Below are 26,765 nucleotides of genomic sequence, written 5' to 3' on the forward strand. Positions count from 1 at the left end.
TAAGTGGCAGTTACTGCAGCCGAAACTCTCCCCACGGCCTGAGTTCGATCCCAGCGGAAGCTGGTTTTCAGGCAGCCGGCTCAGGTCGACTCAGCCTTCCATCCTTCCGAGGTCGGTAAAAGGAGTACCCAGCTAGCTGGGGGAAAGGTAGCCACGACTGGGGAAGGCAATGGCAAACCACCCCACTACAAAGTCTGCCAAGAAAACGCCTGCTTTGCGTCCCTCTAGGAGTCAGTAATGACTCAAATGCTTTGCACGAGAGGTTCCTTTCCCTTTCCCTTCAAAAAGGTAGAACTTCTCCAAATGCTACAAGCTACAGCAGCTCAGAGTGTTTTACACAGTTGAGTTTGCAAAGTGGCCCGGGGGGGAGAGGGGGGAGAGATAGGGGCCAAAGCTGCCTTTTAGGATGGAATCCAGGCATTTGACTGCAGTGCTTTGGCGCCAGCTCAGCTGTACGAGCTCAGGGACTCCGTAACTTGCACCATCCTGCGATGAATTGCATTGTGTGAAAACAGGCACTGCAAATGGAGCGTTCAGGCCACCTCAAACTAAATGTGTTTTTGTGAATGCACATGGATCTCCAAGGGCCATTTCACACAATACACAACCACAAACCTAGCTTTGCCACTCGACATACACGGAAGGCGACGCTGCGGCAAATCTTGCCACGCCTTCCTGTGTGTGACACAGACTGCTGTGCTCCACGTTCATAGGGTGTCTTTAGGTCAGCCTTCTTCAACCTGGGGCGCTCCAGATGTGTTGGACTGCATCTCCCAGAATGCCCCAGCCGGGGCATTCTGGGAGTTGCAGTCCAACACATCTGGAGCGCCCCAGGTTGAGGAAGGCTGCTTTAGGTGATCCCTGTAAACCTGTCCTTGGCCTAAACCTCCAAGGTGTGACATGCGAAGCAGCCCTGAGTGGTAGCACTTCATGAGTTAGTCGGGGAGGGACGTGCATGGCTTCATCAGCCAGGCGAGACATTTCAGGGGATGAGAGACCAGGGGCGAGTTCACAAATTCTGGAAATGCTCTGAAATACGGAGGGAGCCAGGAGACAGTCTGGGCCAACCTCTCCACCCAGCTGCGACATGTCCCATGTCGAAGCATTCACAGGAATGGTCCTCACGAGGAGACTTCGCCACCTTCTCGCCCATCTGAACTCAGCCAAAGTCTCCTCGTAAAAGCAACCCTTCACTGAGCTTCTGCTTGGTCTCCATCCACCCTCTCCCATGCTCGAAACAGGAAAGAAAATCTTACTGACAAAACTACGACTCAGCTGCAACGGAAGAGGGGAGCGCCACAAGACCCAAAGCCGAAATGGAATTATGCAAAGGAAGAGGGTTTTTTGGGGGGGGGGGCGCGGGGAGGGAGATGTAACTGCCCTGCCTGAGAGATCAGACACAAAAAAAGAGAGGAGAACCCCCACAGACTGAAGAAGAGGCACTGTTTGTGGACATCGCGATGCTTCAAAACCACATGGTCCTCTCACAGCGGGAGAGGAACTCAGAAGATCTCCAGGAAGAATTCCAGCAAAGTTTGCTACAGAAGAGAGTCAGTATCAACGGAAGTGTCTAGTTTCCACCCCCTACTGTTTATAGTGGTAACCTACAAACAAAAAGATAGGAAAAGGTTAGGTCAGCAATGTGCATTGTTTTATTTTTATTTTTTTGCAACCTATACCCTTCTCTGTGTCCTCCTTATTCCAAAGCCACACCCATCCCACGGCTGTCTGCTTAGAATCATAGAACAGTAGAGTTGGAAGGTGCCTCTAAGGCCATCAAGTCCAACCCCCTGCTCAATGCAGGAATCCCCCTTAAAGGTACTCCACACAGGCTCAGAGGTGCTGTTGCCTTTAGTGCTACTTAGAATCATAGAATCATAGAATAGTAGAGTTGAAAGGGACCTACAAGGCCATCGAGTCCAACCCCCTGCTCAATGCAGGGATCCACCCTAAAGCATCCCTGACAGGTGGTTGTCCAGCTGTCTCTTGAAGGCCTCTAGGGTGGCAGCTGGACAACCACCTGTCAGGTATGCTTTAGGGTGGATTCTTGCACTGAGCAGGGGGTTGGACTTGATGGCCTTATAGGCCCCTACCAACTCTACTATTCCATGATTCTAAGCAGACAGCTGTGGGATGGGTGTGGCTTTGGAATAGGGAGGACACAGAGAAGGGTCTAGCTTGCAAAAATAAATAAATAATCACCCCTGAAACAGGATGGCACAGGGCCCATGCTCCCCCGCTCTTGAGTGCCATGGCTCCTTGTGCACTTTGGGTGATCCGGACGGTGGCAAGCCCACCCAACAAATAAACAAGATGGAATCAATTCAAGGTTCTGGTCTTGACCTATAAAGGCTTACACGGCTCAGGGCTGAAATACCTGATGGACCGCCTCTCCTGGGATGAACTTACCTGTGCCCTACGATCAATACCCGAGGCCCCCCTGCAGGTGTCTCCTCCGAGGGAGGTTCAGAGGGTGGCGACAACAGAGAGGGCCTTCTCGGTGGTGACTCCTGATTGTGGAACGCTCTCCCCTGTGCGGTCCGTGTGGAACTCTCTCCTCTGTGAGGTCCGTCAGGCACCAACACAGTCTTCTTTTTGGTGCCTCTACCAGTATACGCTAGGGTGTTCTTTTTTTTAATCAGGTCCTGGTTGCTTTGTTGTCAATTATTTTTGAATGATAAAGGCTTTATATTATGCTTTGGCTACTGAGCAGTATCCAAATGAATGCATTTGTGAGGGAGCAGAAGACACACACCCCTCCACACTTTGGGTTTCCTATATTCAGCTGTGGTTGAGCCACCTTTGTCGACTCCAGCTGTCTCGACGTCTCATCCCCTTTTTAAAAGCAGCTGTAACCCCCGCCCCGATCAGCAGAAATGTCACAGCGGCAACTTCTCAAGTGAAAATTGCTGGGGTCAAAACAGCCTTGCGCTCACTGCTATTCCTGAAAAGAGACCTGGCCAACGACTGGAAGGCAGGCGGCCGACTCTCCCCACGGGAAAAGTAACCTTCAGGAGGTGGCGGCGGACAGACACACTTGCTGACACCTGGACGCCATGACCCACGCTGCAACGCACAGCACGCCCATGTACACTCGTGGGTGGGTGGGTGCTCTTGCACCCGTGTCCTGCTTGTGGGTTTCTGGCCAACGGCTGGTGGGCCCCTGTGTGAACAGAGTGCTGGGCTAGATGGACCCTGGGTCTGTTCCAGCATCAGGGCTCTTCTTACGTTCTTTCGCTGTTCTTCTTTCTAGCACACCTCTTTCCCTTCCTTTGGGACTCTGGATCCTGAAAATGCCCTTTCTCCTGTGGGCCAACATGGCAGCAACTCTGCCTTCCCACTTCCCTCTATGTCTGTCCCCTCTCCCTCCCCCGGCCTTACCGCTTCGTGGGTCTCTTTCCCATTCACCAACCCAACCCCCTCTTCTCAATTCCCATTCCTTGTCCTCACTCCTTCTTGGCCTTGGCCATTCCCACTGCCCACATCCTGGATCTGTTCCCCCTAACTCAGGAGCCGCGGGATGATCAAACTTCCCATGACGTCTCTCTGTCGCTCAGCCGCTTGGGACAGCAGGCTGTCAGGGAAATAATACTAATACTGCTAATTCTAATAATATAGTCAATTTCTTTTTATGTTCCTGCAGCAGTGGGAATAAATGACTGAATCCAGTTCAGTCGGTCACGTATTGAGCACCTTATCCATCGGACGGGAGACCAGCCCTCACCTTTATGGGAAGGGTCTGGTTTGGATATTTGACGCGCCGTGTGATGCTGACTCGTGACACTACACCGCTGATCCAGGTCGTCTGTGGGCGGTGGAGGAAGCCTGGTGGAGAAGATGGCCATCGTCAGGGGAAAATCCATGGGCGAGGTCCTCTCTCCTCTGGCATTGGCCTGGGAAGGTGGAACTGACCGCCTGGGCCCGGATCCGAAGACAAGTCCATGCAAGGAAGTTCCCAGAAGGAACGTTTCCCACCCCCTCCACACCACACAACACCTGGGAAGGGTCTCCAGAGGGTCCTCTGAAACCATGTGGTGTGAGATGCAGAGGAGGGGATGGGGAACTTTCCTTCCAAGAACTTCCTTATATTAATTTACCTTAGAATCCAAGGTTGGTGACCCCAATAGGCTAATTTTCTATGTGCAGGAAAATACTATTATTATTATTGTAAAGAGAAGTATTCCTATAAAAGGAAGCATACTCAGAGAGGCAGAAGCACACCTGCGCATGTCCACATCCGCCTGTCCTTCCTACCTTCCTTCCTTCCACCCAGCCCATTTGGATAATGGGCCGTATTTCCCACAGGGACGTGGGAGGCCACATCTCACGAGCGTTGGAGCTGCGGCACATCTTACCGTGTCGGTTTGTCACTCCTGGCTTGATGAGGTTCGTGACCTTCTCTTGACCTTGGGCCCCCCAATTCCTGTGCCTCGTGCTGCTGAGGAGAGGAGAGAGAGAGCAGGTCGGGTTAGCTGGCCGGGGGCGGCATCGTCACGACCAGGGCTTCTGTGCGTACGCAGTGCGTCCACGGAGGCCTGGCGGAGGTGGCACCTAACACAGCATTTGGGAGACTCACGATTTCAGGATACAGGTAGGATACTTCTGAGATCAGCTGGGAATCTGGACAACCCTCTGTCAGGGATGCTGTAGGGTGGATTCCTGCACTCAGCAGGGGGTTGGACTCGATGGCCTTGTAGGCCCCTTCCAACTCTGCTATTCTACGATTCTATGAATTGGACTAATTTTGGGAAGGGAAGGCCACAGTCAGGGAAAAGAAACCAGTCCCTGCGGCTGCGTACATCAGGCTGGCACCTTATCCCTTTTGGCTGCATGGAGACCTCCGCCTGGGCTTTAATCTCTATCACATTCTGCTTGGCCCTGAATGGCAGAGGGGCAGCTGGATTTCAGGGAGCCTTTTTGTCTGGGCCAGCAGAGCTCTTACTGAACACCATTTTGCAAAATGATCAAATGCAGCTAATATTAACATTTTTCTATTAGAGTTGCAGAATGCCACTTCTTTTGGGGTGGTGGTGGTTGAACAAGGAGTTTGGCAAGTTCCTTTTCCACAGTGGTTCACAACAATCCCGAACAACTGGAACCAAACCTATTTTGTAACTTCGGTCCCACCTTCTTTCCATCGCAGATAGATGCCTCAGATCAGCTCAAATTGACTGGCAACATCTCTCCCGGGTTACAGGCAGGATAGAATCATAGAAAAGTAGAGTTGGAAGGGGCCTACAAGGCCATCGAGTCCCACCCGCTGCTCAAGGCAAGAATCCACCCTAAAGCATCCCTGACAGAGGGTTGTCCAGCTGCCTCTTGAAGGCCTCCAGTGTGGGAGAGCCCACGACCTCCCTAGGTCACTGGTTCCATTTTCGTACTGCTCTAACAGTCAGGAAGTTTTTCCTGATGTCCAGCTGGAGTCTGGCTTCCTTTAACTTGAGCCCGTTATTCCGTGTCCTGCACTCTGGGAGGATCGAGAAGAGATCCCGGCCCTCCTCTGTGGGAAAACCTTTTAAGTATTTGAAGAGTGCCATCATGTCTTCCCCAGCCCTGCCTGGACATCCTGGGGATTGAACTTCGGGCCTTTGGAATGCAAAGCAGGGCTCGATGACCCTTCCTCAATTTAAAATAGTAAATTGAAATGACCAAACCAGTAAAAATAAACGCCAGAAAGCAATGAACGAGCACAGAACACCCAATAGATCGCAACCCTCACATCCAGCTGCAGAACTGAGAGCGGCCACCTGCAGCACAGAAAAGGTTTGACCCAGGGTACCGCTTCCACACAGCCCGGGCCGCAGGGTCAAGGCAGAGGGGGCCGGGACCGGAGCCTCGCGAGGCCGAAGCCCACGCCATCTCCCTGCAGCCACTGCTTTGCCCGGCAACGAGAGCGGCAGCCGCTTGGTCAAACCGTGCCGGGACCCACCTTCCAGTCTTGGTCCTGCTTCCTCTTTTCAGAAGACTTCTCTCGCTCCTTTGCTTTTTTGTATGCTTTCTTCTCCTCGGCCATAAGGAGGCGAGCAATTTCCTAGCAGGAAAAAAAAAGCACAAACAGGAACCGTGGCAGGAGCTGCGGTTTCAAGAGAAGCGGGTGCCCGTGCCTCTGGCCACGCGCCCAGCCTTCCACCAGGGGGTCACAGGAGCAGCTCTCTGTGGGCTCTGCCTGACCAGCCGGCCGGCGGAAGCAAGAGGATTGTGGCCAGAGAGGCGGATGATTTGACCTGATGTGGGACGCCATGCTCACCCCCAGACTCCCAAGGAAATGGGGCCAACCCAAGGCCAGGGCTGGCTGGATAAGGAACCCAGCACCTTCACTGTAAAAGCCCCACAGGTTAGGGGCAGAAACTGACCCTGCCCGCTCCCCATCTCAATGTCTCTAACATATGGAAGGCCCTTTCTGGATTACTCCATCTGTACACTGACAGGTATTTTAAAAGGGCTTTTTTAAAACTTTATTTATTTATTTATTTATTTATTGCACTTATATACCGCCCCCATAGCCAGAGCTCTCTGGGCGGTTTACAGAAATTCTAAAATTGAGCTAAAAACAAGTATACAAAATTTAAAATGTTAAAACACAGAACATACACACATAAAGCATTAAAAACCGTTAAAAAACTAAACATGTGGGTGATTAAGATGTGCCGCCATATGCCTGGGCAAAGAGGAAAGTCTTAACCTGGCGCCGGAAAGATAGCAGCGTTGGCGCCAGGCGAGCCTCGTCAGGGAGATCGTTCCACAGTCTGGGGGCCACCACCGAAAAGGCCCTGTCCCTCGTTGCCACACTCCGAGCCTCTCTCGGAGTAGGCACCCAGAGGAGGACCTTAGATGTTGAATGTAGTGACATGTATTTACCTCATGGACATGTATATTCACGTCGGGAGAGGCGTTCCGTCAGGTATTGTGGTTCCAAGCCATGTAAGGCTTTATAGGTCAAAACCAGAACCTTGAATCTACTGCACAGGCTGGTTCTCACATCACATTGGCCCATCGAGAGTTATTTTACCCTCATGTAGCCATGGCGTGTGGTGGCCACCATTGTGAATATTCAACCCCTGACCTGCGGTTGTCATTGCTAGACCCTAGAACAGACCGTGGGTTATGCGATGGTTGTTGAACCTTTGTATAACCCACAGTCGCTGAGTTCACACACAATGAGGTGAACATTCATAATGGCGGCCAGCCAGGTAGCACGGCACACTGTGGGTTGTTTGATCACGTGATCCGGGTCTATGTGTTAATTGCCTTATCTAGTGCCTGGGGGGTTGTATTATCAGCAACAATTGCACTGTGAATGGACACTGTTAGTAATGTGATTGTCACTATCAAGGACTTCCTGTATTTAATCTCCTTTTCTTCCCCCCGGGCCCCCACGGACATGTTCTGTATATATATGCCTGAAAGAGGTGAGAGATAGTCCATTCGTTCATCTTCAAGGTGCCACAAGACTCCCTGTTGTTTTTGCTATGGCAGACTAACACGGCCGTCTGTCCCTCTGAAAATGGTTCAAACGAATTGTGTTCCTTTTGGCACCAGGTCAAAAGCCGTGTTTTGTTTTTCGTCCAAGCATTTTAAATGACTTTATTTTTAGCTGGGTAAATATTTAATGGTACTGTTTAATCTTATTAAATGTTATCTCAATTTTATTATGCTGCTGAATGTTTTATGTTTTAATATTGCATAGATTTCAGTGTGTGTGCTTGTTTTGTTTTCTGAAATGGAGGCCAGCCTATAATCCATTTTTTTTTCCAGGAGGAAGGTGCCGTTCATACATTCTTTAAATAAATAAATAAATAGAATTGCAGGAGAACTACGGAACCGTTCTTGGCGTTTAGGAGACTTGCCGCAATTCATGCCCAACCCTCTTTCGAAACCGCCCTGAGACCTGTCCAATCGGACTGGCATTTTACAGTCAGGGAGGGGTTGAAGATAAAAATGGGTGGAGCTGAAGATAAAGGGAGGGGTTGAAGATAAAAATGGGTGGAGCTGAAGATAAAAGTGGGCGGAGTCGAAATACACACAAAATATTGGCAGAGCTTAAAACTCTTGCTGCAGGTAATTAAGTATTTCAACCTTTGAGAAGGGCGGTGGTAGAACTGCACGGAAGCCAGGAAACCAACGAACAAGGGGGGGAGGGGGGAGGAGAGGGGGTGGCCATCTGAGGAACCCTGGAGGGTCAGGTTTGGCCCCCGGACTGAGGTTCCCCACCCCTGATCCAGACAACCGAAACCTCTGTACGTACATTTACACAATTCCTCCCAGTTTCTTTCTACAAACCATGAAGGTTAGACGCATCTTCTATACCTGCACACACTGTTCCTGTATGTGACAGAAGCTGGAGAACGCTGCCCTTCCAATGCTCTGGTGATTGCTAACATTCACTGGAGCACAAACCCTGTCAACGTGGTGCAATTTCTGACAGGTAGAGATTCATGTTCTTTGCTCTACGGTGCCATTGCAGCGTGGTGAACTGCTAGGGCTTTATGCCCCACCCCACCCACCAGCCCTAGAGAGGCACTTGTGTTTGCCCCACAGCTCTGGTTCTCCAAGCGTCTTCCTCTGAAACCGACATGCAGTTTCCTCAGCCCCCAAACATCAGCACAGGGCTGTCCTGCATCTGTCTCTCAGATCTTTTCCGACTTTGAAAAACTGCACTGGCCTCACTGCATGAGCAAACCAAGTGATCTCGGGGGCGTGGGGGGCGTTGACGCTGGCTGTGGTCCAAAAGGGTCCCACGCAAAGCTGCCAGGGACGGCAACGGGCCGTCCAAGAGCTGTGCTCCAGCATTTCCTGTGACGGTGCAAGAGACCCTGGGATGCAGCTCACAGGTCAGGCGGCACGGTGGCGGCTGCTGAGACGGGCAGGAAGAAGGCCCGAGTCCGGCCCTGGTCAACACCGGCGGCTGGACTGATCTTTCCAGCTCGACAAAACCTCCGGAGCAACAGTGCAGGCAGCAAGCAGAGGGAAGGGCAGTTGGCAGGCTCTATATGCCAAACTATCACAAGGCTAAGAATGGGGAAACGACACAGAAGAGGAGACTGGGAAAGAATTTGGGAGTGGAGCTTTACGAAGACGCAACGGCCTTAGACAGACACAGACCGAGAGATACACATACCTCATCCTGGGCTACCTGGGCTGCCCTCTTATCCACCTGGCTGGCCTAAAGCAAGGAACAGCAACACAAAGGTTACAAAAGACTCACCCCCTGCACCGGGTTCTGTTCAGGGCAAGGGCCCTTTTGGGCAACCTCCATCCCACCCACCCCAAATGCATTCTCCTCCTCCTCCTCCTCCCTCTTGCGAGGTCCATGCAGAACGGCCTTTCCTTGCCCCACACACAGCAGGGCTGCCCCACTGCCCTCGAACTCTCTGTTTCGGGAAACTCCCCTCCATTCTGCTCACCAACAATTCCTCCTCTTGCAGCTTCCGAGCGATCTCAGCATCGTAAAACTCCAGGTCCTGGGCGGCGGCGGTGACGGTTACGCGGGGCTTGTGGTAAATGGCTTCTTTTGTCCCCCTTGATTTTGTTCCTACGAAACGGGAAGTCAAATTTCTCATTCCCAGAACGAAAAGGGTGCGGGGGCTAAATTCAGAGCTACCCACACAAATCCCAGCCCCGCACCAAGGTCCTGCACGTCCTGCGCATGACACGGATCGGCCTGCCCGTTGCACGTCGGCTCCCGCTTTCGGTAAACTTAGGCTGCGACTTGGAGCTGCGCACAATGCGTTCAGCCAGCAGAACTGAACTTCTTTCAGCCCGACGGCCGCACTGCCGTGTTGGGTGTGGGCAAAGGGCGTGGCCAGAAAGGCCCAGATGGGCTGGCGCATTTAGCGCCCAGCCCTCGCTCCCAGTAACCAGGCATTTCACATCCCACAAAGACCATATAACACCGGTCTTCAAAGAATTGCACTGGATGCCTACAGGCTTCCGGTCGGAATTCAAGGTGTTTGCAATGATGTTTAAAGCCCTAAAGAGCTTGGGACCTCGGTTCTTGAATGAGCGCCTCTCCCTGTATATCAGAGAATCATAGAATAGCAGAGTTGGAAGGGGCCTACAAGGCCATCGAGTCCAACCCCCTGCTCAGTGCAGGAATCCACACTAAAGCAACCCTGACAGAGGGTTGTCCAGCTGCCTCTTGAAGGCCTCTAGTGTGGGAGAGGCCACCACCTCCCCAGGTAACTGATTCCATTGTCGTACTGCTCTATCAGTCAGGAAGTTTTTCCTGATGTCCAGCTGGAATCTGGCTTCCTTTAACTTGAGCCCGTTATTCCGTGTCCTGCACTCTGGGAGGATCGAGAAGAGATCCTGGCCCTCCTCTGTGTGACAATCTTTCAAGTATTTGAAGAGTGCTCTCATGTCTCCCCTCAATCTTCTCTTCTCCAGGCTAACCATGCCCCGTTCTTTCAGTCTCTCTTCATAGGGCTTTGTTTCCAGACCCCTGATCATCCTGGTTGCCCTCCTCTGAACACGCTCCAGCTTGTCTGCATCCTTCTTGAATTGTGGAGCCCAGAACTGGACGCAATACTCCAGGTGAGGCCTAACCAGGGCCGAATAGAGAGGAACCAGGACCTCACGCGATTTGGAAGCTATACTTCTATTAACGCAGCCCAAAATAGCATTGGCCTTTCTTGCAGACAGAGACCTGAGTTCTGTTGGAGGAGCCCTTCTCTGCGTCCCACCAACATGAGACATACGCTATGGTGGGGCGTGGGAGAGGGCCTTCTCTGTTGTGGCACCCCGGCTGTGGAATGCCCTCCCCTTGGAGGCCTGACTGGTGCCAGCACTGGCTTCATTTTGGCACCAGGTTAAGATATGGCTTTTTAACAAAGCCTTTGATGGCTAAAGTCACCAAGCCTGTACAGAGTTTTCATTGGTTTGACTGCTTTTAAATTCTATACTGGTTAAATTCTATACCCTCTGCCCATGACTGTTGGAAATCCTGGCCAGCCCCTGTACGAATCCCTAGGCTTCATCAAGCATTGCACACGTGGTCTGAAGTTTCACTTTGCCCTGTGCGTAAAAAAAGGGTTGTTGTGCACGATACCAAAGCATGAAGGGTGTACGACCTGATGGAAGTCTTCCATTTTCTTAGAAAACGCTGCAGGCAATTGAAATGGCTTTCATATCCAAGGCCAGCCAAGCAGTGCAAGCTATCACATACGGTGATTTGGCGTGGCCTTGTTTTTACAGGGGCCACCACCAAAGCAGCCCTGTGAAATCTGACAGAGGGCAGGGCACTGCTGGGGAATTAGGGCAGCAAAGGGGGTTATTATATGATCCCAGATTGGTGATTGGAAACCTGGAGCTACAATTCTGGCTCTGTGCACCCTGGCTTTCCACTGCTTCTCTCCCTATAGGGTGCACTTAGACACACACACACCCAGCCACACGCACTCACACACGTTCCCTGCAAAAAACAGCACACCCAGGTCACGCATTATTGATTGCTGAGGTGCTGGAATTATCCACCTGCGCACCCTGCCATCAAACTGTGATACCACAGGAACCAAAACAACATCCCGAAAAAAAGAGGGGGTGCTTCTCCCTGTCTGCTTTCAGGTTGCACAGCCTAACACCCCCACCCCTAAAAAACCCTTTGCAGTTCAACTGCAATTCCCATCATTCCCATGCTGATTGGGAATGATAGGGGTTGCAATCCAACCCATTCTGGAGGGCACCAGGTTGGGAAAGGCTGGTTTAGCATCTATAAAGCATCTTGGAATGTGCAAAGGGGGGCAAAGACACAACCGCCAGTTAACAGATAGGTAGAGGCGTGACTTGAACCCAAGCCTTCCCACCGCCATTCAGTGTGGGAAAGAAAGGAAGGCACCAAACGCCGAAAGGAAAGAGGAAGAAACTTCCAAAAGGTTGCACGATGTAATTGACTGTTTGACAGGTTTCAAGTAGTATAATTATTCCTTGCAGTGACTGGTTCAGGTGATGTGGAAAATTTGTTTTGAGGGAAAAAACATACTGAATCAGAGCCACCCCTGACGAAGAGCGAACAGGGAAACCACTTCTCTGCTGGGCACCTTCGGGTCTCCTCTGCTTTTCCGCCTTCTGAATTCAAGACAAGCTTTCTCTAGACCAGCCTTCCTCAACCTGGGGCGCTCCAGATGTGTTGGACTACATCTCCCAGAATGCCCCAGCCAGCTGGCTGGGGCATTCTGGGAGTTGTAGTCCAACACATCTGGAGCACCCCAGGTTGAGGAAGGCTGGTCTAGACGAAACCACACGTCAGTCTCGATAAGACTCCAAGGTGACAAAACGCAGTCCTTGTCGCCAAGATGGGGGGTGGGAGGGATGGGGGAGGCCCCGCTTCTTGCCAGCTGCACCTCCGACTCGGGATTGTGCCGCCCACGTGCCAGGGACGATGCATGCAGCTTTCTCACTAAGGGAATGGGTGCATTCCAGCCCCCGTCAGAAGGCAGAAGCGGGCCGTCCTCTTCAAGCATCTGGACCAGACCCCTCCCCAAATTTGCTTCCTACCTGGCTGTCTCCTGGCCTGGCTGGAGAGATGACGGCCTGACAACCCTTGCGGTCCCGGCAGAAGGCATTTCTCTTCCAACCACTTCCTGTCAGGGGCACGGGAGCACGTTCCCAGTGGTTCAGATATAGCAAGCTCCTGAAATTCCCTTATTCTGAGCAATGCAGGAGCCTCAAATTCCTCCTTTGCATCTGAGCAGCCTCACCTCGCCTGCAATCTTACTGGGTTTCCGCCCTCCCTCTCCAGTTTTTTTGGGCAGCACTCATCTCAGACTGGATGGTGCAGATTTTGAGAGAAAAATTGGCCACTGCAGAGGGTCTGCTCTGGAACTGGGGTGCACAACATCTGGTGCACAGCCGGGCCCCACGGCCCTTCCCCTGCTAACGAAGTCCTCTTGGGCAGAAACCCCGGGAGGCCGCTCTGCACCGAGGAGGCGGATCCACGGGACGTCTGCATTCCTCCTCCACCCTTGGCAAAGGCCCAGTCACGATGCAGAGGCAGCTCTGTTTAGCACCCACGAGAAGAGGATGTGATGAGGACCTGCTTATAGAGACGCTTGAGCTATTTCAAGCCCAACAGTCATCAGCAAACATAACAAAACTGAAAGGGGAATGAAAGGAGATGGCAGGATTTTGTACCAATTGGACGCGTGTGACAAAATCTTCCTGCAAAATCTTCCCGTTTGGGGCCAGTTTGCACAACCAGGGCAGGAAGTCACAGCTGGGAGATGGATGCGTGAATTAGTACAGGGGTAAGGCAACCTGGCATCCTCCAGATGTTTGGGACTACAACTGCCATCAGTCCCAGCCAACATGGCTATTGACCAGGGATTCTGGGAACTGGAGTCCAAAACATCTGGAGGGCACCAAGTTGCCTACCCTGAATGAGAAAGAGAGAGAGAGAGAGAGAGAGAGAGAGAGAGAGAGAGAGAGAGAGAGAGAGAGAGAGAGAGAGAGTGTTTGCAAAACTGCTCAGTCCACCGTTTCCTCCCAGACAGGAAAGGCACCCTTTTACCCGGTTCTTGGCAGGATGGGGGAGGAGAGGAAGAGGGGGATTGTGAGGGACTCCTAAAACTCATAATTAATTCCTGGAACTAACTACCACAAGATGTGGTGATGGCCACTCGCTTAGAGATGCCTTTCAGAAGGGGTTGGACACACCCGTGGAGGAAGAGAGCCTGAACAGCGGCCGGCTACCAGCCAGGATGTCCACCTGCCACGTCCACGTTTGGAAGCAGCACGTGTCGCTGAACGATTGTGGAAAGGGGGCAAAATAGTTGCTTTCATGCCCTGCTTGTGGGCTTCCTGGAGCCCTCTTGCTGGCCACTGGTGGAGTCAAGGGTGTTGGACAAGATGGGCATTCACACCAGTGGTCCAGCAGGGTTAAGAACATCAGAAGTTCAGAAGAGCCCTGAGGCTGGACCAGGCCAAGGGCCTCTTGAGTCATAGTGGCCAACCACGGTCCCCAAGGGAAAGCCCAGAAGCAAGACTGGAGAGCAACACCAGCAACCGTACCACTCGTCCTCCCCAGCAACTGGCAACTGGGTTCTTCTCATGAAACGTGTTGGGAAAACTGGCAACAACGAGAAAGCGTTTTGGTTGAGGGCCCTTAGAACAGCTTTCCCCAACCTGGTGCCCTTCAGATACATTGGACTGCAACTCCCATTTTGCCCAGCCAGGATGGCCAAAGTTTTTTTAATCAACGTTATATAGCAAAGTTTTAGCAATTGTTATACATTAATGTATGCTCCAATGTATTTAAATTCTTTTGTAAAGTGCTTATAGATTTTTTTTAATGGGGTACAAGATATTTAAATCTCGATGATGCTGATGCTGATAATAATAAAAAAAAACATAGGAGCAAAAGATATATATATCAGCACCAAACTCCCTGAAGCTAATTTTCAAAATGTAACAGCAGAGTAAAATGTCCTTTCACGACCAGGACAACACACAATTTGACCATGATTTTCCTAACCACTTCCATTCATCGTTCTTTTCCGCTCTGTTTGCATTAGCGGCCCAACAAAACCTGGCATTTGGCATGGAAGCCAGCAAGTTTTCGTCTTTCTCTTTAGGTGCAATAAGGCGAATCAGAACTTCTCCCAGACTCCCGTTTGACACAACCTTCTTTTGTTTTCAGGCCTGGGCTGACCCGGTTTCCGCTTGGAGGGAGGCTGAAATGGGAAAGCCAAGTAACAACGGATTCCAACCTCGCCCCCCCCCCCCCGCCCCCATCCCAAATTTAAAACGACGAAAAGCTCTTAGTTGAAACCTAATTGCCAACACATATGGAATATACCCGACAGGGCTTACTAACCCCAAATTAGACCTTGATACTTTGTAAAGAGCACCACACAATTTGGCATTTTCAACATGTCCCTGGCAGAAATCGCTCTCATTCTGTCTCTCGCGCACACACATGGACACAGATGGAGTCTCTTTCTACCGCATCGGAATGCCTAAGCAGGAACTACTTTAGTGTAACTGGAGAAACAGAGTTCTAAGGGTTTTTCAGGCACCTTAGAACGGGCACAGAGACCTTCCGGAGCACCGGGCACCGAGAGATCCCACCACCTCCGCCCCGTTACCTGGGTTCCGGTGGCGTCCTGGGGCCATTTCCCAGCCCTCCCCATGGCGGGAGGAGGGCGGGCCCCCTGCCCTATCACCTGCTCCTCCTTCACAGTCTCCTTCTGCGCCCCTCCTGTGGCCTCTCCGGGGTGGGGCTTCTGCGTCCGGGAGCCTGGGGTCCCGGGAGGGGGGCCTCGGGTACTGCCGATCCTCACGGGGCGGGAGTTTGTGACAGTCTGGGTTTGGTGAACAGCTGCTGCCGTGGCGTCGGTCGGAGCGCCATCCCGGCGCATCACCGTTCGAGATCGGTGACCGGGGGGACTTTTCTGAGCCGGGCGAATGCCTCCCCTGACACTTCCGATGTCGCCTGCTGCCGTGAGCTGCGCTGGCCCCTTCATCTTCCCAGTCCACAAGAAGAGGGGGCGGCCTTGGGGGCCTCTCCCGGCTTCGCGGCCTCCTTTCTCGTCGCTCCCTGCTGCCTCCGCCATCCAGCTTAGGCGAGGGCGGCCCCCGCGTTCTCTCCCGGCTGGCCGGCCGTCTCCCCCTGCCTTCGCTGGTTCTGCCGCCGCCGCCTCTGTCGACGCGCTCGTCCTCCACATCCGAAGGCGGCTTCCGAGGCTTGTCCTGGCTGCCCGGGTTCCTGTCCCGCCTCGCTCTGTCGTGTCTCCGGCCATCTCTGGCCTTCCTCACTTCAGAGGAGCTCCCCAGAACCTCCAAGTCCAGCCCCTCAGACAGCAGAGGCGGCCCCCTCCGGTGTTCCCTGGGCTGCTGGGTTTGCCTATCGCCACTCCGGGGACGGCGAGGCCTGGCTGGCTCAGGCGCCGGCTCCCTGGGGCTACCGCACGAGTGGTCTGAGCAATGGGGGGAGGACAGAAACAATGAAGGTGGGTTAGTGACACAGGTTAATGGCAGACACATGCTTACATAACCGGGTGCAATGGGAAGCGGAGGAAAGGCCAGGAGGCAGCTTGCAGGCAGGCAGGGAAGACATGCACAGAAAGTCAGAGGAGCAAAGATGAAGACAGGAATGGAAACCCACAAGAGAGCATCTGAGGGTTAGGCGCTTACAACCCAAAGCCATGCAGGGTCTTGAGGATAGGCAGCTAGAACCTGGGTCCACCAAGCCCCACGCCACCGCCTCTGACTGGCAGCGGCATCCCAGGATCGAAGGCAGGCAGGGGACTTTCTCATCCTCTGTCCTCAACCCCCGTGCCTTTTATCTGGGGATGGCAGGGATCAAAACTGGGACCTTCCGCATGCAAAGCAGATGGCTCCATTACTGTTTGCCCAGCTATGTAATGTTGACATAGCTTGAAAGGTTGTCACACAGAGGAGGGCCGGAATCTTTTCTCAAGCATCCCAGAGTGCAGGACACGGAATAACGGGCTCAAGTTACAGGAAGCCAGATTCCAGCTGGACATCAGGAAAAACTTCCTGACAGTTAGAGCAGGACGACCATGGAATCAGTGACCTAGGGAGGTGGTGGGCTCTCCCACCCTAGAGGCCTTCAAGAGGCAGCTTGAGCAACCCTCTGTCAGGGATGCTTTAGGGTGGATTCCTGCATTGAGCAGGGGGTTGGACTCGATGGCCTTGTAGGCCCCTTCCAACTCTGCTATTCTATGATTCTATGACATTAAGTGGCAGCAGTTCTCCTGGTTTTCATGCAGGAGTTTTGGGTTGTAAGCCATTTTCTGTAAGCAGCAGAGCACCTCTCCAAATCCTAGGGCACATGTGCAATGTCACAATCAAGCAGCTAGAAGGGGACATTGATTCACCAAGCCATGCTGAAGCCGCGGTAGGAAAGACCCATCTTTTGTGGGGAGGTGGAGGGAAACCGAAGTGAAACACAAGGCCCTTCGTGCAATGTGAATGGATGAGTCAGGTGCCCCTGTCCTCACTCCCCCTGCCATGACACACCAGAGGTAATTTAGCTCTAGCGGTTGATTTTCCTGTAATGTCAAGTTCAGTTCCTAGAATCAATGAGACCTCGGCCACATCAGGGAAAGACAACTGCAGGTCCAGGCCACCAGCTGGACATCAGGAAAAACTTCCTAACCGTTGTTAGAGCAGTACGACAATGGAATCAGTTGCCTGGTGAGGTTGTGGGCTCTCTCACACTCGAGGCCTTCAAGAGGCAGCTGGACAACCATCTGGCAGGGATGCTTTAGGGTGGATTCCTGCATTGAGCAGGGGGTTGGATTCAATGGCCTTGTAGGCCCCTTCCAACTCTGCTATTATATGATTCTATGATCTATGATTCTATAGTCGTTGGCTGTTGGTGCAATCCACTAAAAATGACTGGGGAAGTCAGCCCATAGCTGTGGAGCATATGCCCTGCAGAAGGTCAAGTCTCTAGCAACCCCAGTTACAGGGACCTTGAGTAGCAGGCCAGGCCAGTTCTGAGGTCTCAGCTGATGCAAGACAGAGGGGATAATATTGGGCTCAGTAGGCTAATATTTGGTTCAAGCTGAGTTGGTAGTTGAAGCACCCAAACTGGTTCACGTGAAAGGCTCACGAGCAAAGTTTGCATTTCATTTTGACAAGGCCCGTTCAGGAGAAGGCTCGCTAGATTGTGGCTACTCGTTAATGAGAGGCACAGCTCTTGAGAAAAAACGGAAGCAGGGTGCCCACCCTCTGTCCTCCATTTGCCTGGGGAAACCTACGACAAGCCAAAGCATCTAAAAGCAGACTGAGACCTCAGCAAATACCTGCTACTTCCCCAACACACAGAAGCTGGAAAGAACGCACGTGTGTGCAAACGTGCACATGTGGGGACAAGTGCATGCCAGAGAAACCACCACCAGAGCAAGATTCCAGATTTTGCAGTCATTGAAATTCTCAAGCTCGTCTGATCTCAAAAGCGTCTCAGAGAAGAAGTTCAGCTTCCTGCAGCTTCCAATCTGCAGTGACAACCGTGCCAAGAGGTGACATTTGGCGGTGATCGGAAAGGCGGTTCAGCAAGCGTGAGACGTCCTGCGTCTGTTGGGCTCCTATTCCCATTCCGTGCATCCCTTCTCCTCGAACAGGAATTCATTTCGGGTCACACCACCACCAGCAGTGGCAAGCGGAGAACCCCCCACCACAGCCAGCAGGATGTGGAATCGGCATCAGGGAACAGTTCCCGCTACAACTTCACCCACCACAGCTGCCGCGCCGTGAGATCATGAACAAGACCCACATTCCACCTGCAGAGAAGCACCAGCCTCCACTTGCAATCCGATATGTGTCCTTACCAGCACCTTTCTACTAGAGAAAACTCAGTTTGGAGCAAGGAAAAGGAACGGTCCCATGCCCATTCCAAGTGAGGGCTACAACCCCATGTCCCACCTGGGTCCCATCTGTCAGAGATGTTCCTCCCAGTCCCTCCCAGTAAACTGCTTCTTAAATCCCCCCAAGTTTAGCAAGGAATCCAGAGCTGGTGAAAGCAAAACCAACGCAAAAACTCCGGTGCCCGATTCCCACTGTGCACGTACGGCCTCCTAGACTGCAGCCCAGGGCTGGGGGGTCTAGGCCACAACGCAGAACTTCTGGGGGTGGGTAGGACAGCAGGGCCGACGCGGCACCAACGTTCCCGCGGCTTCTGCTGCTCCCCACTCTGCTGCTTCGACTTACCTCTGCTTTCTAGCTGGTAACCCTCCTCGTAAGGGCCGTGCCGCACGGCCTCCGGCTGGGGCTTCTTCCGCCTCTTTTCCTCTTGAAGTTCCTTCTGTTGTAGAATCCGAGCAATGTCCTAAAGGAAAGGCGGGAATCAAACAGGAAGGAGTTTCCCCGAGAGCATCTCAAGTCCACTTCCATTCTCATTTACGGTTTCCCAGACTCCCGGATGCTCCACCGTCCAGACGGAAGGGTTCCAGCCTCGGGGCTGTGCACACTTGCTTCCCTTCCTCCCCGACTGCAACCCTGGAAATGTTCTCTCTTGTCCGTGGGGACATGTCACGTTCCCAACAATACGTTTTTCAATTTGCACATTTCCAAGTCAAAATCAAATTTCGGAGATTGATTCTCTCTCTCTCTCTCTCTCTCTCTCTCTCTCTCTCTCTCTCTCTCTCTCTCTTTTAAAACAACTTGGCACGAGATCAACCACCTCCCTCCCTGCCCGCAGCACTGAGGTTTACCTCATCGTCCTCTTCCTGCCGCCGCCGCTGTTCTGCTTCAATGACCAGCTTGACTTGAATTTCCTGAGCGATCTCACAGTCCTGCTGCTCTCTGAAAGACATGGAGGGGAAGCGGAGAGGAAGACGTTACTGGGGGACAAATGGGGCAGGGGGAGAGAGAGAGGCAGGAAAGAAACGCTGCCCGGGGCTCTGATTTCTGGCTACACACTGGCTGGGTTCGGATGACACGTTCACCCCCAATCCTGCCTCAGATCCTGCCTGACCACTCCGTGCAAAGGCCGAGCACTGAACAACGCACACACTCCAGGGTCTCCAGAAAGTGCGCAATTCCCCAGGCACGTTGTGCTGGGGGAATTGTGCACTTTCCGGAGGTCCCCAAAAGCGTGATTTGTCTTTCTGCTGCGCCAATCGTGGCCTGAGGCCATAGCTAGATTGGGCAATATCCCGGGGATTGCCCCGGGATTGCCCCTGTGCGTCCACATGACTCACAGGGGATCCTAGAAGCAGGGAGAGATGATCCCTCCTTTGGCCCAGGATATCGCCCTACCCTTTTAGCCTGCTTTTTCTGCGGCCTCAGGATGATCCACAGAACGTGTGGGCAGGTGTCATGGTTTCTTCCAGCTCCTCGCTGTTACTCACGAGGAGCCGGGTACTGCGCCCATCGGGAGTGGGGTGGAGGGAGCGGGAAAAATTGTTTTAAATAAAAAAAACTTACAATCTGTGCACGAGCACTCCTGCGCTCTTTTCCTTTAAGGAAACAAAAAACAAAATGGCGGGCGTGACGTCCTGTTCTTCTGTGGTCATCACGCGCCACGTGTGAACGGAGGGGGAGATCTCGCAATAACAATATCCTGAGATCCTCACCCCTCCGTCATGCTAGACCCGTAGGTCTAGCTGACGCCTTAAAGGCCCTCTTGGATCAAGGCTTGGGAAATCGCGTATTTTCCCAAGGCCCCGATCCGCAGGTAGCGGGGGGAGAGAAACACAATTTCCTCAAGGCTGGGGAAATTCGTCCACTCCATTGGAGGGAGAAAATACGCCATTTCACCCAGCCTTGGGGAAAGTACATATTCTCCCTTGCTGCACTAACACAGCGGCTGCCATGACAGCACTGGGGAAAAGCCCTGATGCTTGTGTGCTATCTCCAGTATCAGAGGCAGTAAGCCTGTGTGCACCAGTTGCTGGGGAACATGGGCGGGAGGGTGCTGTTGCACCATGTCCTGCCTTGTTGGTCCCTGGCTGACAGCTGGTTGGACTAAATGGTGCTGGACTAAATGGACCCTTGGTCTGATCCAGCATCAGGGCACTTCTTACATTCTTATGCTATGCAGCAGTTAAGATAAGAAAGTCCTAACCACTCGCTATTTTTTTCAGTTCATCCCTCCAGGAGTTTAGCCTGGAGAAGAGAAGATTGAGGGGAGACGTGAGAACACTCTTCAAATACTTCAAAGGTCGCCACACAGAGGAGGGCCAGGATCTCTTCTCGATCCTCCCAGAGTGCAGGACACGGAATAATGGACTCAAGTTACAGGAAGCCAGACTCCAGCTGGACATCAGGAAAAACTTCCTGACAGTTAGAGCAGTACGACAATGGAATCAGTTACCTAGGGAGGTTGTGGGCTCTCCCACACTAGAGGCCTTCAAGAGGCAGCTGGACAGCCATCTGTCAGGGCTGCTTTAGGGGGGATTCCTGCATTGAGCAGGGGGTTGGACTCGATGGCCTTGTAAGCCCCTTCCAACTCTGCTATTCTATGATTCTATGATTCTGAACCGAATGGGAAAAATGCATGACTAAAGCATCTCGGGCGTTTAGGACCCCACAGAGAGTAACATCAACATCATTACCAACACTAGATAACATCTCTGCATAGTTATAATGTGCTGTATAAACCGGAATACTGTTTCATATTACATCACACTGGATTCAATTCCAAATGGATTCTGGATTTTCTTATAAAGCTATTAAACTAAACCGAGGTCTAAACATCCGATCATTATATTGCATTTTGTATTTGGGATTTTAGATTGTTGGATGTTTTATTATGTACTTAATGGTTTAAATTTTTGTGAACCGCCCAGAGAGCTTCGGCTATTGGGCGATATAAAAATGCAATAAATAAATAAATAAATAACACAAACAACATTTCTCCAAGGGATCCAAAAGCAGGTTCTTAGACACTGTCCCGGTTCATGGATCCGGCTCTTGAAATATTAGCTTGGTTCAAAGGGTTCTCCATTTGTTGCCAAGTGTTCCATGTGGACTTGCTCCTCTGCCACATGGGGCTTCCTTCCATCCACAGCCACCTCCCCATCCGTAGGTCTGACTGCCTTTCTTCCACCCCCTCCCTTCTCCACCAACTGGGACTTCCACGGGTGCAGATCATCTCACGTCTTGCAATCTCAGTGCTGCGTGAGAGCCTCAAAGTGATACAACGGATGGTCTCTTGTACTTTCGGGATACTATTCTGGACAACAGTGAGTCAGAAGAGGACTGCAGAAGAGGCGAAATGGCCTTTGTGACTCGGTCTTTCCCAACCTGGGCCCCCTCCAGATCCATTGGACTAGAACTCGCCGTCCTCAATTCTGCACCACGCCGTCTCCTCCTCCTCCTCCTCCTCCTCCTCCCACGCCCCCACCCATGACGGACAGCGCAGAGGCACTCACAGGTCCTTGTGGTGCTCCTGGATGCGGGCTCGCGCCTTGCGGTCCTCCTCCTCCTGTAACTGCTTGGCCATCTGCAAGTCATACTGCACCAGACGGTTGCGCTGGACGTTTGTCGCCAAGTGGTGCTCAACTGCAAGGATGCACAAAGTCATGCAACTGGGCTGAGGTCAGGGAGGCCCACAGCTCTCTCTGGGCTACCAATGGCTGCTAGTCCTGGTGGCTACCTCCAGGAGCAGAGGCAGTATGCCTCTGTACACCATCTGCTAAGGACAGGAGGAAGGAGGGTGTCGCTACACCCATGTCCTACTTGTGATTAGAGATGTGAAGGCCCGGAAAACCCCCGGAAAAAAGAGGTGTTTCCCGTTTTTTCCCAAAGCCTTTTTTGTCTTTTCCCCGAAAAATTGGAAAAATTGAAAAAAATGAAGGAAAAACAGATTACGGGATGTTTTATTTTAGCATGATGAATAAAATGTTTAAGACAAAGTGTTCAGATATTTACTTCTCCAAATGATTTCTAAAAACGGTACAGTATCAGATTATTACAATGTCTGTGCACCGAGGACAAGCAAGTCCTGGGTTGCAAACTGAGACTACAACTCTCAAATGCAAGAGCAGGATGCACTTCTGCCTCTAGGGGGCAGCACTGCCACGGAAGCAGAGACTGAAACTAATACTGATAGCTATAGGCCAGAAAATGAGCCTGATTAAATTTCATGCATATTCATTGAATCTTGGTGTGTCCCCCCCATTTTCTCAGTTCTTTTTATGGGAATGGGGGCTTTATGTCTGGACACTGGAGGACTAGCGGAGACATAAATAATTTTCTTTGTTACTAATGTTGGTGGTTTCTTCAGTTGTTGTTTTTTAAAATTGTTTTTTGCCTGCTCCTCATAAACTGGCAGAACCAAAGAGGTTCCTAACAGTTCAGGAGCTTGTAGCTCCATTTGTTAAGCCAAAAAAGTAAATTAAATTTGTAATAATTGTTTGAATACACTAGTTTTAATATACCAAATGTAATAATTTTATGCCAAACCAACTTGGACATAATTACATTTTATGTTCCTGAAGTAATAAAGTGACTTTAGGGTGGATTCCTGCATTGAGCAGGGGGTTGGACTCGATGGCCTTGTAGGCCCCTTCCAACTCTGCTATTCTATGATTCTATGACTTTCAATCTGTAAAAAGTGCTAATATTGCATTATTTCATTTTTTCCGAAAATTTCAGTTTTTTCCTGAAAAAAATGAAAAAACACCTGGTTTTTTTCCATGGCTTCAAAATTTCCGGAAATTTTACATCTTTACTTGTGATTCTAAAAACTAGCCATTGGCTCCTTCTTTTTCAAGCTCAATGTATGGTGCCGAGTTTTTTATTCTGCTGAGCTTCCGATGTGGCTTTACGCGTTTTCTCTCTCTGCTCTGAAGCTTGCTTTAACCTGCTCTGATGATGATATGGTATTTATTAATTTCCAGATAGCTTTCATTTTTGCATTAATTGTTTTAATGTTTTAGTAACTTTGCAAGCCAGTTTAAAGTCATTTGTAAAGATGACGTGGGATAGAAATGTCTAATAAATAACATGATTGCAATAGGCTGAAATGTTGGTCGGGGTGTGCGCATCAGCAAAACCTGGAGCTCGCTGAAGTTTTCCAAATTGCATTTCATAGCTCATTCTGACTCAAGTCCATTTCACACTGCGAGCTTTGCTTTTGTCCTTTTCGCGTCAAAATCTGTGTGTGTATTTTGCGCCCATTTTTCCAAGTGCACAGATCAATTGTGAGCATCGTTGAAATGTGAGAATTCTTCTCCCATTGATTAAAGCATGCTTGTACGTGTTTTTCAAAAGTACGCATTTTTTTCCAAGGGCTTTTTTCAAACCTGTACACGCTGTCTGATGAATCACAGTGGAAATGTACAGTGATCAAAAACAAACTGAAATGAATTTCTCAGACATCCCTAGTTAGAAGCCACACAGATGGCGGGGTATAATTTCTAGTAGAGCTTCGGCTATCGGGCGGTATAAAAATGCAATAAATAAATAAATAAATAGTAGATGGGGTCCACAGGCGGTCAGTAGCCTGCATAGCTCCTGCACAGTAGCCAAACCAGAATTAAGCCAAGTCATAAAAGTGGCAGAACTATGCAAAATAAAGGAAATTCTGCAAACATGCATCACATACACAGGTGGCAGAAGAATCCACCTTTGTTTGTCTGACGAGACTTACTTTCCTGTTCTTGCAGGCTGTGAGCCAAGGTGTGATCCTCCAAAACTGCAAAATCTCGGCACACTGTGAGGAAAAAGCAGACAGAGAGGGTGACATAAGCAGAAGGGAATTGCAAACCACCTGACAGAAACTTGTCTTTATTATTCCACACGCCACAACTTCTCCGCGCGCCACAAGGCAGCAGAAACCACAGAAATATGGAACCTGCCGCATTTTCTTACAATACATAAATCTCTGCCGCCCATAGACATTGCAAGGAAGTCCTAAAGCAGAACCTACAGATCAATTTCAAGGAATGGAAGGCGAACGAAGGAATTGCGTTACTATATAAACTGATGGTGCAAATAAGTACTCATTTCCTGCATGTGTACTGTTTGAATAATATTCAGCTCTTTAAAAAGAAAACAGGAGCAAGAGAGAGTAAAACCACCAGTATTTGGGCACTGAAGTAAAACAAAGTCTATCAAAGTAGAAATAGAAAGCTGTAGACCTTCCCCCTGCTGCTGCCCGGCTGTTCATAATGAAATTCTGAATATTTTGCACATCTGTTCTAATTTTGCCTGACTTATTCTGCACCAAATATTTGAGGACTGACATAGGCTTCCTGACTGTTAGAGCAGTACGACAATGGAACCAGTGACCTAGGGAGGTTGTGGGCTCTCCCACACTAGAGGCCTTCAAGAGGCAGCTGGACAGCCGTCTGTCAGGGATGCTTTAGGGTGGATTCCTGCATTGAGTAGGGGGTTGGACTGGATGGCCTTGTAGGCCCCTTCCAACTCTGCTATTCTATGATTCTATGCGTGGGGGTTGGTAGTGGGGCATGTAGAGGTTTTCTCTCCCAAAGAATGGTGTAGCCATAAGAAAAGTGCATAGGAAGTGACTGGGATGATGATGATCAAGAAGAAGAAGAAGAGAAGAAGAAGCACTTTGTAGAGCCAGTGGCCACCCCTCCCCTATTATTATTATTATTATTATTATTATTATTATTATTATTATTATTATTATATATCACGCCTTTTCCCCAGTACTGGGACTCAAGGCAGTTTACAAGATTAAAACATGTACAATTAAAACATATAAATGTAAATTACAAAAGTTAAAATAGAATTAACCTACGGTAAAATTCAAAATATGTTAAAAAAAATTAAAAACTGTAACAGGTTAAAAAGGGGGGGGGGAATCCAATACACTAACAGAGGTCCAGTATAGTTCCAAAAGCGTGCTGAAACAAAAACCCTGCCTCCAAAAGTGTAGCACAGAGGGAGCCAGCCTGGCCTCCCTGGGAAGGGAGTTCCAGAGCCTTGGGGCAGCCGCCGAGAAGGCCCTGTCCTGCGAACCAGTCAGGCGTGCCTGGAATGTTAGTGGGACTGAGAGAAAGGCCTCCCCAGAAGATCTCTGAGCATGGGCAGGCTCTTATGGGAGGAAACGGTCTTTCAAATAACCTGGACCTGAGCTGTAAAGGGCTTTATAGGTCACAATAAACAGCGTTTGTGCCCAGAAACAGACCGGAAGCCAGTGAAGCTGTTTTAACAGGTGAGTTGTGCTGGGCCAAAGCGAGCAGCCCAAGCAGCGGGTGGAGAGATTGCCAAGGCAGCTCGCGTGGCTTCCCTACAAAGCATAATGGGCCGCTGAGGGCAAAAGACCTCAAGAAAAGACCTCTCTTTGCTCAAGTAAAGCACGGAGCCAAATTCTTGCTGCCCAAAGAGTTCCTTTGGCCGTGCAGCTTTGCTATGGACCATCCACTTGTTTTGGTCTGTACTGGATTAAGTCATGCTGAGGTTCTAAATCAAAATCAAGATTCAGAGGCCTCATGCCACAAAAAGAAAAAGAGCATTACCTTATAATAGGAAGGGTACTTAATGAAAGGGTACCACTCACTGTTAGGGGATGCTTGCAGTTAAACAGTGTTAAGAGCGCCCTCTCTGAAGATGTGTACAAAAGAACTAATGAAGTTAATTTAAACTTCTTTTAAACAGGCTCTTGCCTGTGCTTATTACCTCCAATACTAAATGCTGCGTTGCCACGCTTTCTTCATATAAGGCAGTTCTGCTGTAAGTCACAGCAGACTTTACAACATATTTAAGCCAGAGCGATTTCAATTCTAATTCATTTTAGTCAACATATTTCACATTTTTCTCCAACATATTTAGAGGCCCCTCATAATACGAGGCCCTAAGTCCTGGCTTACTTGGCCTGTTCCTAAATCCAGCACTGAGGTGCTTTCGTTGTGCTTCTAGAAGATGCCCAGAGTTCGGCGTTGGAGAGTCTCCAGAGGAAGGGGATGCCAGACACTGGGGCATATATATATGCAACTGAATTACCAGACACGGGTGATTCTAATGCAGCCCTTTAAAATGTGCTAGCACAGCTGAGCAAAGACTTGGCCAAATGCAACCAATTCGTACTCCTCGTTTACAGACGAGGAACGCTGAAGGATAAACCAAGAGCACAAAGGCAGGCCGTGCCAGGGATCAGTTGCCCTTGCAATCTGACTTCTCTCATGGAAGTACTGGGAGTCAGGATCCCTCAGGGATCTGCTGCAAACCACTCAAGGGATCTACCAGTAGATCCTCGCTGACCTTCTGCCTGTCTCTGCTGTGCAGGATGTCAAAAGAAGCAAACGGCAGGAATTCTGCCTCCCACGCTTACGTGAGTCTGGAGAAGGGGGGTGGGGGGCTGTGGGTGGAGGAAGTGTCTGGCTGCT

General features: G+C 50.7%; 1 protein-coding gene across 4 annotated transcripts in view; it reads right to left on the minus strand.

The window, feature by feature from the left end:
- Nucleotides 1–717: 717 nt before the first annotated feature.
- CCDC50 (coiled-coil domain containing 50) overlaps nt 718–26,765 on the minus strand; it is a 47,921-nt gene continuing 21,873 nt past the window's right edge. Inside the window, exons 2-12 of one of the 4 annotated variants that reach the window (XM_063131724.1) lie at nt 24,062–24,124; nt 21,840–21,969; nt 19,176–19,266; nt 18,673–18,790; nt 15,081–15,911; nt 9,405–9,532; nt 9,119–9,163; nt 5,930–6,031; nt 4,356–4,435; nt 3,725–3,825; nt 718–1,604 (exon numbers count right to left, since the gene is read on the minus strand). In XM_063131724.1, the coding sequence (XP_062987794.1) occupies nt 1,585–1,604; nt 3,725–3,825; nt 4,356–4,435; nt 5,930–6,031; nt 9,119–9,163; nt 9,405–9,532; nt 15,081–15,911; nt 18,673–18,790; nt 19,176–19,266; nt 21,840–21,969; nt 24,062–24,124 (1,709 nt within the window). In that variant the 3' untranslated portion in view covers nt 718–1,584. Of the gene's footprint in view, nt 1,605–3,724; nt 3,826–4,355; nt 4,439–5,929; nt 6,032–9,118; nt 9,164–9,404; nt 9,533–15,080; nt 15,912–18,672; nt 18,791–19,175; nt 19,267–21,839; nt 21,970–24,061; nt 24,125–26,765 lie in introns of all 4 variants that reach the window. The other 3 variants (XM_063131723.1, XM_063131725.1, XM_063131726.1) reach the window with 3 other exon arrangements.

This window comes from Elgaria multicarinata, chromosome 8 (genome assembly GCF_023053635.1).
Source record: "Elgaria multicarinata webbii isolate HBS135686 ecotype San Diego chromosome 8, rElgMul1.1.pri, whole genome shotgun sequence".
Taxonomy (NCBI): domain Eukaryota; kingdom Metazoa; phylum Chordata; class Lepidosauria; order Squamata; family Anguidae; genus Elgaria; species Elgaria multicarinata.